The sequence below is a fragment of the Microcaecilia unicolor genome, chromosome 11, assembly GCF_901765095.1.
Source record: "Microcaecilia unicolor chromosome 11, aMicUni1.1, whole genome shotgun sequence".
Lineage (NCBI taxonomy): Eukaryota > Metazoa > Chordata > Amphibia > Gymnophiona > Siphonopidae > Microcaecilia > Microcaecilia unicolor.
In genome coordinates this window covers 27,811,650-27,824,032 of record NC_044041.1, presented here as the reverse complement: position 1 = coordinate 27,824,032, position 12,383 = coordinate 27,811,650, and the positions used below count along the sequence as shown (strand labels likewise).

General features: G+C 43.8%; 1 protein-coding gene across 4 annotated transcripts in view; it reads left to right on the top strand.

Annotated features, from left to right (window-relative positions):
• LOC115480105 (aldehyde dehydrogenase family 3 member B1-like) overlaps positions 1-10,868 on the top strand; it is a 53,894-nt gene extending 43,026 nt beyond the window's left edge. For 3 of the 4 annotated variants that reach the window (XM_030218574.1, XM_030218575.1, XM_030218576.1), the window contains exons 8-11: positions 2,866-3,252; positions 4,564-4,730; positions 7,955-8,054; positions 9,351-10,868. In XM_030218574.1, coding sequence (XP_030074434.1) covers positions 2,866-3,252; positions 4,564-4,730; positions 7,955-8,054; positions 9,351-9,544 — 848 coding nt within the window. In that variant the 3' untranslated portion in view covers positions 9,545-10,868. The remainder of the gene's footprint in view (positions 1-2,865; positions 3,253-4,563; positions 4,731-7,954; positions 8,055-9,350) is intronic. The other variant, XM_030218577.1, reaches the window with a different exon arrangement.
• The last annotated feature ends 1,515 nt before the right edge of the window (positions 10,869-12,383 follow it).

The window sequence follows — 12,383 nt, the reverse complement described above, 5'->3', positions numbered from 1 at the left end:
ACTCCAAAAGTACAAATCCACCTGAACATAGCAGTCTCAAAACAGTTGTACAGAACTCAGTGGAACAGCACTTCAAACATGCAACATTACGTACAGCCATCAAATTTTGTAATATAACACTTATCCCTCCCTCCCCCCAAACCCTATTCTGTATTTAACATTTATGTATTAACTATTGTTATGAATGAAGACGTATTGCTAGCAATTCTTCGTTATACAAGAGACGTCTGATAACAGATAATTCTATCTTAACCCATAAACTTCCATATTAAACTCCAATAATTGTCTCGTGTTTTGCTCTGTGTATTATTACCTCATTTAAGTCCCAACAATGTTTACAGACGAGACTTCTGAATATTTTTCTTCAAACGAAACTTTTCCAAACTATTATTGCATGTGTAACCCTTCAATTTACATAGAATCTTACCTTTTCCAAAACGGCTGAGGGGAGACATGATAGAGGTATATAAAATAATGAGTGGAGTGGAACAGGTGGATGTGAAGCGTCTGTTCACGCTTTCCAAAAATACTAGGACTAGGGGGCATGCGATGAAACTACAGTGTAGTAAATTTAAAACAAATCGGAGAAAATTTTTCTTCACCCAACGTGTAATTAAGCTCTGGAATTCGTTGCTGGAGAAAGTGGTGAAGGCGGTTAGCTTAGCAGAGTTTAAAAAGGGGTTGGACGGTTTCCTAAAGGACAAGTCCATAAACCGCTACTAAACGGACTTGGAAAAATCCAAAATTCCAGGAATAACATGTATAGAATGTTTGTACGTTTGGGAAGCGTGCCAGGTGCCCTTGGCCTGGATTGGCCGCTGTAGTGGACAGGATGCTGGGCTCGATGGACCCTTGGTCTTTTCCCAGTATGGCATTACTTATGTACTTATATATCCCCTTCCTCCCTCCCCTCTAGCCTCTTAAACCAACTTTTAACTTCATGGCGTCCCTCTACCTCTCCCCTCAGTATAATTATCAGAGTGTAGGTTAACGTGTCCGGATTCCCCTGGCACTTTCCCCCAATTTTTATTTTATTTTTTTTAAACGCAGCTTGGTAAGAGGGGCCCCTAAGCTGCCAAATCGGACTGCATAAAACACAGTCCTATCTTTATGGAATGTTGCTTAGATGGTTATGTGCTGAATATCGCACTTAACCACATAAGAGAGAGCCGGTCACACAAACCTGAATATTCAAGGTGCCTGGACATGACCCAGCATTGAATATCTGGGGAAACACCAGCGGTGGCTGGAAAAACAAAACAAAACCACTCTCCACCACTGGAAGAAACAGCGGTTTCCACTCTTGTGAGTTACAGTAGTTTACTGCACCTGCTAACTTTCCATTTTTTTTTTTTTAATTGTTTTGCGTTGGTAAATAAGTAGCTGCTGCCGTCTTTGTAGAACTTCCAGACGGGACTATGCTGCTGACTTTATTGGGATTTATTAGCCATCTTTCTGCGGCGATTTCCTGCAGAGTAGGTGAAATCGGCTCCATTAAGATACTGGAAAATGTCGAGAGAAGAACCGTCTCGCTTTGACTTTTATTGGTGAGATTAACATATCCGTGTTGTGGCCTAGTTTTTGGGCCCAACGTATGACATAATCAGAATTGACACAGATTCCTGTTTTCTCCAGCTCCCTTGTCTGCTTAACAGTGAGGACAGGATGGATATGACATGCAGAGGGCAGTGGTTCCCAAAGCTGATCCTGGAGGCACCCCAGCCAGTCAGGTTTTCAGGATGTCCACAATGAATATTCATGAGAGAGACTTGCATGCAGTGGAGGCAATGAATGCAAATCTCTCTCATGAATATTCATTGTGGATATTTTGAAAACCTGACTGGCTGGGGTGCCTCCAGGACTAGGTTTGGGAACCACTGCCTTATGGTATAGTTAGGGTTACCATTTTGTGTCCTCTGAAAAAGAGGACACATGTCACGCCCACTGCCACGCCCCTTTCGGATCCTCATTCCGCCCCCTTTCCCCTCTCTCCGTCACATAGTCCCCTCCCCCGCGCCCCCCATCACATGCTCCCCTCCCCTTCAACTCTCGGCGGCCATTTTGAATCCCTAGCCGAGACCGAGAAGGAGGATGGACAAGGCAGCGCTCCGGGCAGGAAAGAGGGGGTTCTTTCCTGCCCCGAAGGCGTCACTAGACCACCAGGGAAGATGGTAAGGAAGGGGAGGGGAGAGCCATGGTGCCGATGGATCGCGCAACCGCACGCACGCCCTCCCGCACGCACGTTTGTCCAGAAATCCGGACAAACGTGCGTGCGGGCAAAACTCGCTGGATGCCCCGGACATGCCCTCAAAAGAGGACGTGTCGGGGAAATCCGGACGAATGGTAACCCTAGGTATAGTGGGAAGAGGATGTGGCATTGAGAACAAAGATGATGGGTTAGGATTGAGGGAAGTGTAGAAAAGAGGTCGGTGGGAGCTGCTGCTGCCTTTTTCAGGTAATTAGGTCTAGTCAGAACAGTGGCGTACTAAGGTGGGTGTGGTCTGCCCCGGGTGCACGCCGCTGGGGGGGGGGGGTGCCGCGCATCTGTCGGCAACGCTCGTTCCCTGCTCCCTCTGCCCCGGAATGGGTTACTTCCTGTTCTGGGGCAGAGGGAGCAGGGAACGAGCGAAGCCGACAGGCGCGCGGCACCCCCCCCCCCCCCCCCAGCAGGTAAAAATGCACCCGGGGGGGGGGGGTGCCGTTTTGCCGGGGGGGGGGGGGGAGAGGTGTCTGTTGTTTCGCTGGGGATGGGGGGTCGCGCTGCACCCGGGGGGGGGGACGCATCAGCAATCTGCCCCCGGGTGTCAGCCACCCTAGGAACGCCACTGAGTCAGAATTCACACCTGCATTTCTTTGTGGCTCTAGGTGACAATATCACTGCAAAGACCATTATGCAGTCGGCCTGTAAGCACCTAACTCCAGTCTCTCTAGTACTAGGAGGAAAGAATCCTTGTTATGTTGATAAAGACTGCGACGTCCTTGTGGCAGCCAGAAGAATCGCTCTGGCTCGCTTCACGAATGCAGGTCAGAGCTCCCTGGCACCCACCTACGTCCTCTGTCATGTTGACGTTTATGACAAACTGATTCAAGCACTTTATGTGGCTGTGCAAGAGTTCTACGGCAGGGATCCCCGTTCATCAGCACACTTTGGACGTCTGGCAACTGTGGAACAGTACAGAAACGTAAAACAGCTTCTCACCTGCGGAAATGTGGCTTTTGGAGGAGACGCAGAAGAAACTGATAAATACATAGGCATGTATGCTTTTTGTTCATTTTAAATTATTGAATACCTACCCTGGGGGAAAGGAGGGCACTATTTCTATTTTTACCCACTCCTTCCCTTTTTCTTTCTTTCTTTTTTTGTTTTAAATTGAATTTAAATACAATATAGGAACAAATCCTTACAGAAAATGAGTGGAAGTTCACATAAAATAAATCATGAAAATATATTCAACATATTGGAGACGCAGCAAATTACGATGATAAAGGACTTAACAAATCTTAGGCAAAAAATGGAGGTTTTTGATAATTACACTAAGAATCACAATTTGAGATTTGTTAACTTTCCTAGGTTACAAAATGTTCTTCCACTTGAGATGTTGAAACGTTATTTCCTTGAAACTTTGAATATTTTGGAAAAAGATTTTCCACCTTTTTCACAAGTTTATTACATCCCAGAAAAAAACACGAATCCAGAATCTGAAAAACCTATTGACGTTTCTCTTTTGCTTGAGACCTCTGACTCGGAATTGGCGACAGCTGCCACCCTGGTGACGACTGTCGCATTGATTCCTGACAAAAATTGGATTTTCCGTCTGTTTTTCCGTAATAAGGATAAACCCTTTTTGGGTTTTAAAGTAATGTTATTTCCTGACGTCTTCAAGGAGACGAGACGACGGAGGAAACAATTTTTGCTCCTCAAGCCTGGGGTTCTGCACTTGGGGGGTACCTTCTTTTTAAGATACCCCTGCAAGTGCATAATCAGGCTAGGGGGAAAAAAGTATGTGTTTACTGAACCTGGACATTTGTCTTTGCTAATCACCTCAGCTAAGACGGAGAAGCATTAAAGATAAAGTATAGTTCCTAATAGAGAAGGATTTCCTTGTATTAGTTCCTGAGTTATAGTTCTCTCTAAATTTAAATTCATGGATCTCTAATTATGGACTTGAGTGTCTTATATTGCTGAAAGTGTAAAGATTTATTTGCTCTTTCTTTTTCCTGTTTAAAAATTATTTGTCAATTGATGCTTTCCTAAACAAGATGGTTTCTTGTAAAAATTGTTTAAATGAATAAATAATAAATTTAAAAAAATATATATATATATTCAACATAATATTTCTATTCCAAACTAATTTTATCAGCCCTCAATTAGGGGAGATCCAAGTTTGTGGTTAACAAAACTGTGCCTGAAGATGAGTGACTAGATAATAGTGTTTTGCAATGGGTGGTCCTGGTAGGGGTTGAGGGACTGGTGTTTTTAAAATCCGTTTCTTGGAAAATTCATTCATTGCAGCTATTTTACAGTAGGTCATGGGGATCTCTCTATCTTCTATTCTTTCACAGCACCTACTGTGCTAATCGATGTGCGGGAAACTGATCCAGTTACGCAGCAAGACATTTTGGGGCCTGTGCTTCCCGTTGTGACGGTGAAAGGCCTGGAGGAGGCAATACAATTTATAAACCAGAGAGAGAGGCCGCTGGCAACGTATGTCTACTCTGATAATTCTCAGGTGCGTAAGAGGAGTGTGGTAGCCGTGTTAGTCCACTCTTAAGGTTATCAATAGAAATCCAACCAAATAAAACATGGAAAAGAAAATAAGATGATACCTTTTTTATTGGACAGAACTTAATACGTTTCTTGATTAGCTTTCGAAGGTCGCCCTTCTTCCTCAGATAGGAAAGAAGCAAATGTGCTAGCAGACAGTGTATATAAGTGAAAACATTCAAGCATTACTATGACAGTAAAATAGATACCATTGGAGATTCTACATGGAATGTTGCTACTATTGGAGATTCTACATGGAATGTTGCTATTCCACTAGCAACATTCCATGTAGAAGGCTGCGCAGGCTTCTGTTTCTGTGAGTCTGACGTCCTGCATGTACGTGCAGGATGTCAGACTCACAGAAGCAGAAGCCTGCGCGGCCACATAGGTGATCCGCAAGGGCCGACTTCTACATGGAATGTTGTTAGTGGAATAGCAACATTCCATGTAGAATCTATAGAAATCAAACAAAATAAAACACGGAAAAGAAAATAAGATGATACCTATTTTATTGGACATAACTTAATACATTTCTTGATTAGCTTTCGAAGGTCGCCCTTCTTCCTCAGATAGGAAAGAAGCAAATGTGCTAGCAGACAGTGTATATAAGTGAAAACATTCAAGCATTACTATGACAGTCTGACAGGGTGGGAGGATGGGGGTGGGTCGGAGGTATGCATGGGGACATCAAAGCATATCATTGATATTCTAACAGGATGGGTGTGGATAGGTGAGGGGTGGGGTGATCAACAGAGACATACAGCTTTATGGTTTATAATGGGCTAGGAACCCCAGATCCTTGTTAAGTCCTTTCTGTTGGGTGTTAAAATATTCAATCTCCCACCCTGTCAGACTGTCATAGTAATGCTTGAATGTTTTCACTTACATACACTGTCAGCTAGCACATTTGCTTATTTCCGATCTGAGGAAGAAGGGCAACCTTCGAAAGCTAATCAAGAAATGTATTAAGTTATATCCAATAAAAAAGGTATCATCTTATTTTCTTTTCCATGTTTTATTTGGTTTGATTTCTATTGATAACCAGGTGTGTAAGAGAAAGCCGTCTGACTAGAAATGATGTGGGTTGTTCTGAAGAAGCCTCATTTTTATTTAAATCACATCTTGCATTATTAAACGCCTAGAGCTGTAGCATATTGTGGTTATCAACATATTTTCTTTTTACAGATTAGAATAATTACAGATTAGAATATTGACTTTTTTTGGTAACAATTTTAGACTGGCAGTATTTCAGCTAACTTGGGGGAGGCATGTATCGTTGACATTAGTAACTTTCGAAATGTCATTGAGTCAAAATAGGTCTCACTTTCTCTGTAATTATCTGTCCTTAAGTTCTTCTCTATAGAAAAGACTTGACAACTTATTTACCATATATACTCCAAGTCAACATCATTTAGAAGTCGAGGGCAGTTTTAGAGCTAAAAATAGCTAAAAAAGAGCCCTCTCTCCCTCACCTGAGTCGTCACCACTCACCCTCCCTTCCACCTTCAATGGTCCAGAATTGCTCCCTCTCTCTCTTTCCCCTTCCTCTGCTAGCCAGTGGGTTCAGTATCTCAATCCCGCACCCCTGACTGTGTATCTTCTATAGAGCTGCGGCAGTGCATTGATACCCCAAGGAAGCCTTCGACCTGCTGCAGAGCACTGTTGCTGATCCATTCCGTCCCGCCCCTGCATAAACAGGAAGTTGAGTCGGAGGGGGGCAGGACAGACCAGCAAGAGTGCTCTGGAGCAGACTGCAGGCAGCCTAGAAGAACTGTTGCACCGATGCGGTTCTTTTAGATACTTTTGAAGGTACAAAGCAAGGGGTACGGGGATTGAGATGCAGGATCATGCTGCTGATGGGGTTTGGGGGGGGGGGACGGGTGGTGCTTAATTTTTTTTTCAGCCTCATAGATAAGACGACCCTGTTCATAAGGCATTTTTTTTTAGTCAAAATTTCTCCACTTATAGTCAAGTATATACCAGGGGCGTAGCCAGACACCCAATTTTGGGTGGGCCTGGGCCCAAGATGGGTGGGCAGAAGAGAACTGTGCCTTGTCCCACAAGTGATTTGGTCTCTCCCTCTCTTGCCTGCATGCCATATGGTCTGTCAAACATCCCCCCCTCCCCCACATACCTTTTAATTAGCAGATTTTCACGGGCAGCAACTAATACGCACTGCTCATGTTGGCCCCACAGCCTTCCCTCTGATGCAACTTCCTGTTTCCACCTAGGTGGGAATACATCAGAGGGAAGGCTGTGGGGCCAGTGCGAGCAGTATGTATCAGTTGTTGCTCACTGCAGTCAAAAATCTGCTATTTACAAGCAGGGGCGTATCTGGACTTCGCCGGTAGGGGTTCCAGAGCCAAGGTGAGGGGGCACATTTTAGCCCCCCCCCCCCGGTGACCCCCCCCCCCCCCCGCCGCCGTTGCCGCCGCCAGAACCACCTCCAAATGTCGCCTGCCCGCTTGATGACCCTCTCGACCCCCCCGCCCGCTGTTGCTTACCTGTGCTGGCGGGGGACCCCAACCCCCGCCAGACGAAGCCTTCATCCTTCGTTCGTTCTTCTTCTTTTTGAGTCTGACTCTGACATCCTGCATGTACACAACGTGCAGGACATCAGAGTCAGACTCAGAAAGAAGAAAACAAATGAACAAAGGGCTTCAGCTGGCGGGGGTTGGGGTCCTCCGCCAGCAAAGGTAGGCGACAGCAGATTGGCAGCGGGAGGGGGGATTGCGAGGGCCGTTGGTAGGGGGGTCCAAGGCCAAATCTGCGGGGGCCCTGGCCCCGTGGCCTAGTGGTTAGGGTGGACTTTGGTCCTGGGGAACTGAGTTGGATTCCCACTTCAGGCACAGGCAGCTCCTTGTGACTCTGGGCAAGTCACTTAACCCTCCATTGCCCCATGTAAGCTGCATTGAGCCTGCCATGAGTGGGAAAGCGCGGGGTACAAATGTAACAAAAATAAATAAAATAAAAATAAAATTACAGATACGCCCCTGTTTACAAGGTATGCAAGAGGGACAGTTGTTGGGAGTTTTCAGCTTGGGGGGCTTGGCCCTGCCAGCCACATCATAGGTATCCTGCTACCACCCAGGTCCACCCTTGGCTACGCCACTGGTATATACGGTACGTGCAGTTGCGTTGGGTTATGCTATCAGCTGTTTCCCCACCATCTTTTCATCTCTTCTGTAGGTAATTGCAGAGATGATGTCTCGAACTTCCAGTGGAAGCTTCTGCTCTAATGACAGCGCAGTACAGAACCTGTACTTGGGTCTCCCTTGCTGTGGAGCTGGTAAGTACAGTTTGTAACTTGAGTAATTACATCAACATAAAAGAGTTCCTCTTAAACTGAAAGCTTTCGATTTGCAGGTGGCATCGTAGGTATGTTGTAAGGTTTAGGGTGCTACTGGCTAATTTTGTATGCTAATTAATCCATGCCCTTGAATGAGCAGAAAGGAACAAACTGCTTCAGTCCTAGTTCTGACTTGTTTTGTTTTACTTGTGATGAACGTTTGGTGTTGCTGTTCCCTGCATCCCTAGACCATGTTTTGGCAGCACCATATCATGCACATTACAAACTTTTAGGGGTCCTTTTACCAAGCTGCAGGAAAAAGGGCCCTGCGCTAGCCAGGGCTGCCGAGAGACTGGGCCAGGCCCAGGACAAGGCCGCCCCCGGGCCCTCTCTCCACCCCTGGGCCCTCTGCACTGACCTTAAGCGCATCACCTTCGAAAGCGCAGCAAGCAGTGGCAGACCACGCCTTCCTTCTGTGTCCCACCCTCGTGGAAGTTACGTCAGGCGAGGGCGGCACACGGAAGGAAGGAGTGGTCTGCCGCTGCTTGCTGCGCTTTCGAAGGTGAGGCGCTTAAATTCAATGTCAGGAAGCAACGGAGGGCAGGCGGCCTGGACTGCAGTGGCGGCACCCCCCCCCCCCCCCCGGATGCCCAGGCCCGGGGAATTTTGAACCCCCTTTCGGTGGCCCTGGCGCTAGCCGTGGGGGATGTTTCCCCCACGCGTCAGGGCCCTTTTTACTGCAGCGGGTAAAAAGCCCCCAAACATGGCCATGCGGTAAGACAACTCTTACCGCGTGGCCATGCGGTGGTGAACCCTTACCGCTATCCATTGAGGTGGCGATAAGGGCTCCCATGGTAACGAGGCAGCGCATGGCGATACCCGATTACCGCCGTTACCGTCGTGCAAGCCGTTTTGGGGGGTTTTCTATTTTCCCCGGAAATGCCAGGCCCTTGGGGAAGAACTACTGCCGGTGGCCACGTTGGGCCGGCAGAATCCCGATTTAGCATTCGGTAAGGCTCGTTGAGCTTACAGACGCTTCGTAAAAGACCTCCCCCTCTTACCATGATGAGATCTGAGTTTTCCATAGAGTAATGCTACACACCCTCAGCTGGCATTTTAGCCTTCTGGATTGAGGTAGGTTGGAATATTTTAAAGTTAAAGCAAGGTGTGATTTGATAGTTCTGAAGTCGACAAAGATTTTTACACCTCCTTTAGAAATGTGCATTTTTCGTTTAAAAGGTCATAGCTACTTGTATTGGAACAGAAAGCTGAAGGCACCGTTTGTTTCACTTGCAGGAATCGGCGGTGGTCTATATGGAGGCAAATATGGTTTTGACACTTTTTCCCAGAGCCGTGCTTATGTACTGCGACACAGCGTGACCGAGTGTGTCACCCGTTTCCGCTACCCGCCGTACCTGGACACAAACTTGAATCTCATGCTGTGGGTTAACTATCTTTCCCACAAGGACGGGTGGTGCCAAATCTTATAGAATGGTGCTGCTTTAACTACAGACATAGACTGGATTTCTTTTTAACACTAAGACATTTAAAAAAAAAAAAAACCACACATGAATGCTCACCTACATAAATGAGCAACTGTGTGCAGGGCTGTTCTTGGCTTGCTGTGGTATTTTTTTTTTTTTTAATCTCTTTCTACCACCAGCCATTGAATCTTCTGATAAGATACTTTAAGGCAGTATTTTTATTACAACAAACACAATTAATCCACGCTCTTGAAATGTATTAATGCATCTTCACTCCAACTGGTTTATCTTTCAGACATTTGACAGGTTCATTCTGGCGTGGATCCGGCCTAGGTCTATTGCTTGTTTTCCTGTCAACTGGATTTATGGGAGTGGGCTGCTGACTAGAAACAAGTTTCCCACTGGCCTTTACCAGCCCTTCACACTCCATCTTTAAATGAATTTCTTCCCCCAACCCCTCAAATTATTGTATGTATTTTAAGTTCAGAAATGGATTTAATATAAAAATCAACCATATGCATCAAAATTGCACTCTACGAGTCAAATAGATTCTCTCACATCGCCATAGGTAACTCTTCATGAATGGTTTCTAAATCATATCAAATATTTATTATTCTCAAACCTATTTTGTTCAAGTAAGCTTGAAAAGCCTCTAGTTGTAAAGACTCCAGAAGTAAGAAAAAAAATACGGAGATGGCCAGGTATGTCTGAGAATGAAGTATAGAGGGAATGGCAAATGTACTACCTTCAGTCAATAGCATGGATTAAACATAAGGCTTGAAAGGGGAATTTAGCTAGTGATTACATGAAATTGGTAATAAATAGAAATAAAACAACCACAAAAAGATAAAAATAGGAAAATTAAGATGCCATAATTTCTTTTTTTTTAATTGGCCTAACTTCATACATTTTTTGACAAGCTTCTTGAAGGCACAACCTCCTTCCTTGGGTCAGGTAGCTTGAGAAAGAAGGTTCTTTTTTTGAAAAATTTGTGAAAAAAAAAATATGAAGTTTAATCTGTTGGACTATCATCTTATTTTCCTTTTATTATTTCACTACTACCTTTTAAAGTGGATTAAACATTGTAACTTCCCTACTTTTATAAAATAATAATTTAGAAATGAAATCTGAGTTCTTGTGATATCCTTCCAAAACTCTTGCTCCAACACTTGGCCTTGCAGGGGGTTTACAGCGCCCTGCCGATATGCATGGTGTACAAAGCCATAAGCTCCTTCATTACTTCCAACGGAGGTCTTGCTTGATTTGAAGATAATTACAGGTCAGCTTCTAGTTTATTTTATTTTCATTGAACAGAATAAACTGCCTTCCTCTCGATTCAATTCTTATCTACTGTTTTATATGCACTTGACTAACATAACATGATATAAATTCCATGAACATGCTCCATGGGTGCCGTCATGTTAAACGAGATAAATCTTGCCGACAACTTATTTTAAAGATTTAAAAAAATCAACATTGAGTCTGATTCTCAGAAGCAATGACCCACTCAACTTATTAGCTGTCTCAAAAATATAACAATTTGAGATGTTTATCTCAAGTGTTAACTGTTCATAAAAATGCTCCAATAAACCTACTCCAAACAAAAAAAAAATCCCACTACGAAGAGAAACTGTAAATAAAAAAAAATAGAACCAATCCCTATACATAAACAGGAGCCACAAAGGGAACTTTAAACAAATCAAAAGTTTACTACCAAAAAAAAATTAGGAAAATGACCAGGGAAGATTCAGCATGGGCTGCATACCACATCCAAGCACATTCTCTTAAATACTCCATACATCACTATTCAGCCTGAAAACATTTTAACAATATATTTTTTAAATATTTAGAAAACATTTTTAAATGTTTTTTTATTTGTAGTTATAATTGCTTTTTAATATGCAAGACCAAATAGTTCCCAATGAACGTATTGAGTCTACAAAATGATGAAGCCTCCTCCGTCTGCTACCAAAAAGTGTTAAATTCAAGTTGGAAATGGAGTGCGCTACTTTACTTTGAGAGACTGGAGAAATCTGCAGCACCAGTGTCCCAGACAAAGGAGTTTCCGAACCAGGGTGCTCTGCAGGACATTTTTACAATTATTTCAGCTGACTTTAGGACTTTGGTGCTCGATTGACTGATATCTCACAGACACTAATATTCTATGGACTCGAATTAACACCTTTTTGGTAGCAGATGGCGGCTTCCTCATTAGGTAGACTTGATACACTCATTGGGAAGTATTTGGTCTTACATTAGATTAGAACTAAAAAAAGTTATAAAAAATTTTATATATATATATATATAGGGATGTATGGAACATTTTTCTACAGTGTTTTCTCACTGAGAATGTGTTTGGCTATGGTATGCATCCCATGCTGAATCCTCCCTGTTTATTTTCCTAATTTTTTTGGTAGTAAACATTTTTGATTTGTTTAAAATTCCCTTTGTCTGGTTGTCTTTTTTGGAGCTGCTTTGCTTCTGTTTATGTATTTATTTTATTTATTTATTGTACTTGTATCCCACATTTTCCCACCTATTTGCAGGCTCAATGTAGCTTACAAAGAGGGAAGAAATACAATTGGTGTTGCAAAGAGATAAAAGAAAACAAGAGTATCTGGTTATGCAGCTATACGGTGAGATATTCTGAATGAAGGAGTGTAAGGGTTGTGTTCAGGTAGTTATGGGTTCTCGTGGTAGGCTTTGTTAAAGAGACAGGTTTTCAAAGCTTTGCGGAAGCTAATTAATTCGTTGTTTTCACATGAGTTGGTAGTGCATTCCACATCTTCGTACTCATGTAGGAAAAGCTGGACGCATGTGTTAGTTTGTATTTGGCCCCTTTACA